This window comes from Plectropomus leopardus, unplaced genomic scaffold (assembly GCF_008729295.1).
Source record: "Plectropomus leopardus isolate mb unplaced genomic scaffold, YSFRI_Pleo_2.0 unplaced_scaffold12143, whole genome shotgun sequence".
NCBI classification, from domain to species: Eukaryota; Metazoa; Chordata; class Actinopteri; order Perciformes; family Serranidae; genus Plectropomus; species Plectropomus leopardus.
In genome coordinates this window covers 1-4,522 of record NW_024612886.1, presented here as the reverse complement: position 1 = coordinate 4,522, position 4,522 = coordinate 1, and the positions used below count along the sequence as shown (strand labels likewise).

Sequence of the window (4,522 nt, the reverse complement as noted above, 5' to 3'; positions counted from 1 at the left end):
TTGTGCACTTAGGAAACATAGGAAAAACATGTGCTCCTCCTGAAATTCACCTCATGAATGATTTGCATGTTAACAGCTGTGCATTAGGAAAAGTGTCTATATGACTATAAAGACATCATTACAATCTCCCCAAACCCTTTCCTTCTAAAAAAAAATATATATATTTATTGATTTTTTTTTTTACGTATTTTTTTCCATATTTTAATATTTCTTGAGTATTTTTTTTATCATTATTGTGTTAATTAATGTTATTTTTTAAACTAATTTACTTACAGTTAATTAAATGTGTTTTTTACCTTACCTGTTACAAAAATGTTGATGTTATAAGTCATTTTATTAAAACAATTACATTAAATCAGTGATAGTTGGTAGATATCCATTTACACCGTGTTTAGGGTAACATTTAATAATGCTGCCATGTTTGCACACAAAGAAAAATATGATTTCATTTAATTATAGGCACATATTAATTATATCATACAGAATATTTGCATAATTATAGCAAGCTGTTACGTCGACTTATATTTGTCGGCTTTTATTGTGGCACTGCCGGATGTTTTTGTGTGTTTGATTCCGGCTGGCTTCACCACTACATGACGGCTTCACCTCAGCCTCAGCTCTGGAGCAAACCGACATCAGCTGAGTTTGCATGAAGTACCATCCTTGTAGCTAAATACAGGAATTTGCCATCGCGTAAAATTAAAAAATACCATTTTGCAAAGTAACGTGTGACTGTTAAACCAATTGAAATAGCTGTCATCCGTCGTAACCACAGAAACAAGAAAGGGGCAAAGGAGAAATAACAGTACATCAAACCCGGCAAACAAAGAGGTCCTTTTTTCAACGACAACATTTTTCCTCCATATTCTCTAGTTATGAGTCATGTGGCCGTCGAAAATGTCCACGGTCTAGAGCAGCAGGTAAGTCGCATCAGTTGAATGTGTTTTGCAGCGATGAAAAGTGTTATAACGCTCGGGATAGACGTTAGCTTACCGGCTAGTCTAAAAACACCGCTAGCAAGATGCTATCGTGTTAGCTAGCGTTGGGTGCGCTTCAATTTTACACCGGCGTGTCCGAGAGAGGCTGCGGTGCGGGGATGACATGGATAACACTATTGTCATTCCACATTTGAACTGTTAAATTATGACTTAGTGTGCTACACCAAATAGTTGACTTAAAATATTTTCACAAAGCTGTTCAATACTATCGTTAGCTAAGACAGCCGAATGATTAATTACGCCTGAATGCTACCGGCGGCTCCCCCATGTGAGCATATGAAACGCACCCATCAACTATTATCTTCACTGCGTTTGTCTTGCAGCTTGATACAATAATAAAATGGAGGTATGCAGAGATGGAGCTAGTGGGACTGACACGCAAACAATGCGGTGTTTGGCAGTTTAGCTGATGGCTTTCGGATCATACGCAGTATTTTACAGTTTGTCATGACAGCGTCCCGCTTAAAGAAATGCTCATTTCTTCTGCGTCACTAGCAACGTAGTCGAGCAGTGTCTGACTGGTCAGACAGTTGGATGGCAACAGAAAAGTACTGTATGTTCTCAGTTGATATTTTGGAAAGCTCTGACAGCAGCGTGTGCACTGTAGCGTTTGATGCACAACATTCAAAAAATTATGCATCATTATTTTTTCAGATAGGATGCAAAAAGGAAGCACTGATGTATTTTTAAAATGGTCTCTCTTGTCTTAGTTCACCAAATGTTGCTGCAGTGTAGCAGAGCATGCAACCCTAGACCTAAATTCAGTGTCTGGATACAAGAGCATAAATTCAAAGTTGGTTCCTGAATAGCAGTTAATTTCTCTGCACAGAAAAAGCAAAAACAACAAATCTGCTGCCTCTCATCACTTTATTTCCTTCTTGTGGAGTACCTAAAACCAACTGTGTGCGGGTTGCTGACGTCACAGCAGGATTTCTGCACGTTCAGTGCAAATATTTTAAATTGTGATTATATTCTTAACATGCAAAATAAATAGAAATGAAAAATATCAGTAAGGAAGAAAAAAAAAAGTACCCAGCAGTCATATTTAGTAAACAACATAAGTATTTAATGTTAGGAAAGGAGGAAGTAAATACTTAACAAATTCTTCCCCTTTTCATATTTTATCAAATTTAGTTTAATTTAGATCTGTATTTTGAACATACCAAATAAAATGGGAGGCCTGTGTCCCCACACTTCCACACACTAAGTTTTATGTGGGACTGTAAAGAAACAGCAATATAACTACGTTTGATTCAGACGATTTTTCACTTCATAACATTGCAGTTGACTTTAATATTTTAGCTTTAATAGAATTTATATGTGGTTTCCTGCATAGATTATCATCAGTTATTACTTTGAGAAATCAATCAGTCAATTTCTGCTTAATTCATCAGGAGGTACTTGTTTGAGTTAATATAAAAATTACTAAATATATAAAAAATAAACAACAATAGTCCCAGTACTGAGGCCTGGGGAACCCCATGAGTGACCTTCACTAGTATTTTCGAAACAGTATGCATCGAGCTCTGGCACTGAAGTGAAACTACAAACAATTTCTATGTCCTTTTCCTTTAAATCTGGGCTGTTAAGTGACTGTCTATTGCTGTAATCAGCTTTTTTCAAGAAAGCAGCAGGTTTTGGTGTTCTGCTGAAACTGAGCATGTTTTCTGTTTTTCTGACTATTTTTATCTGTCTCTCCAGCTCGCTGTCCTAGACTTGAGTGCGGCAGACGGACAAGGTGGAGGCACCAACCGTAAGCAGACAACATGTTTTTGCTGTCATTTGCTCTTGAATGTGCATAGACACTCACAAACCTGAACATTTTACCTCCACACGTGATAAACTGTGTTTAAAAAAGATCACAAACAAGGAAGTACTCCACAGAGAATAAATTGGGTGGGGCAGGTTAGCTACCAAGGGGATCCTTCCTTAATTGTCAGGAGTACGACCATTTAAAACTCCTTGAAAAACTAAGACTAATCTGTTCAATCATGATAGCATTAAGTACAGTTTAAATGTGTCACTGACGCAAGATAAATTATGGAAATACATACTGGATTTCCATGTTTTCTAGCTTCAGATTTGCACCATAGATCGATGACCTTTGGGGGTGCTTTACAAGTTTTGAATAATTTCAAATTAACTCCTCAAAGTCTAATAATTCATCGAATGATGTTGGACACTGTCTCTCTCTGTCTGCAGGGCGATACATTCCTCCACATTTACGGAACAAAGACGCTTCCAAAAATGGTGTGTAGCATCAAGTTAAAGCTGTCCTGTGGAGTTTTCTTGTAAACAAACAAAAGGCATAAAGTTACGTTCACATTTCGTGTTAATCGCCACAATTCAGTGTGTGAATCCAATTGCACTTCAGATTTATTCTGAATATTTAGCATTGCTCACATTCTTGTTATCTAGTTAGCACTTGCCTTGCTGGTGCATCGCTACATTTCTTTGCACATCACATTACTGCCATGATCAGTGGAAAAGTGTGAAATTGGTGATTGTGAATCAAGTCACCGCATGCTTGTGTGTCTAAGTATGCATGCAAGAAACAAAATGGGGACCCACTTGTAAAAACATTGCTCCATAATGCTACCAGGGGTTAAAAACTCCACAGGGTACCTTTATTAAGTGTATTTGTTCGTGATGAAAACCACAACTGAAACACTGTCTTCCTGTCCAGCAGGAAATGCCTTCGCTGCTGGTCGACAGGGTGGCTACACCATAGCGCCCGCAGCTAATTGTAAGTTCAACTTTTAACGTCTACTCTGACTTGCAGTTTGCTTCCATGCACTGTTGTTTATCTTGTTTATTGTTACATATATTTCCATAAGATTCCTGACTTTGGTAACACTCGCTGTTTAATTCTTGTCCTTTTCTCTCTCTTCAGATGGTTGGGATGGGGGGCGCAACAACTTTGTTAATGGCTACCATGACAACCGCATGGCCGGTGGCAACTCGTTTAACCGCGGGCCGCCTCGCATGGAGCGCGGCCGAGGGGGCGTCGGTGGAGGCTACCGTGGCAACAGGGGCGGAGCCTTCAACCCAATCAACCCAGCACAGCCTATGGCCTTTGGTGGCTACGAAAATAAAGGTGGGATATTGATTTTACTGTGTGAAACTTAAAGCCCTTTTTCCTTTTATAGTGAAACATATGCAATGCAGGCAACACAGAGGGTCATAGTTATGTTATTGGTATATTGTATAAATTTGAATGCGTTGTGCAGAGAAACACAAAACATAGACAAGACAAGATATCTTCTCAGAATTGGAATATCGTAATACCACAAGTGTTGTCTTTTCCTGGTTTTAAAAGCAGCATTACAGTTAAGTGATGTCATTTTCTGAACTGACCAGACTATACTGGCTGTTCTTTCATTGATCTTTACTCACTTAGTCATTATATCCACATTACTGATGATCATTCATCAAAAATTTAAAAATATCATTAAATATTTTATGAAACCACCAATAGTCAACCCTACAAAATCTTGACAATATCAATATTGAGGTTTTTGGTT

At 38.1% G+C, this 4,522-nt stretch overlaps 1 protein-coding gene across 1 annotated transcript; it reads left to right on the top strand.

Annotated features, from left to right (window-relative positions):
• Nucleotides 1-592: 592 nt before the first annotated feature.
• Nucleotides 593-4,095, top strand: LOC121963696 (putative ATP-dependent RNA helicase an3; the record flags this gene model as incomplete). The annotated part of the gene is made up of 5 exons (XM_042513959.1): nt 593-920; nt 2,700-2,751; nt 3,201-3,248; nt 3,688-3,744; nt 3,892-4,095. Coding segments are annotated over exons 1-5 (406 nt in total), but the record flags the coding sequence as incomplete, so codon positions are not given.
• Nucleotides 4,096-4,522: the final 427 nt, after the last annotated feature.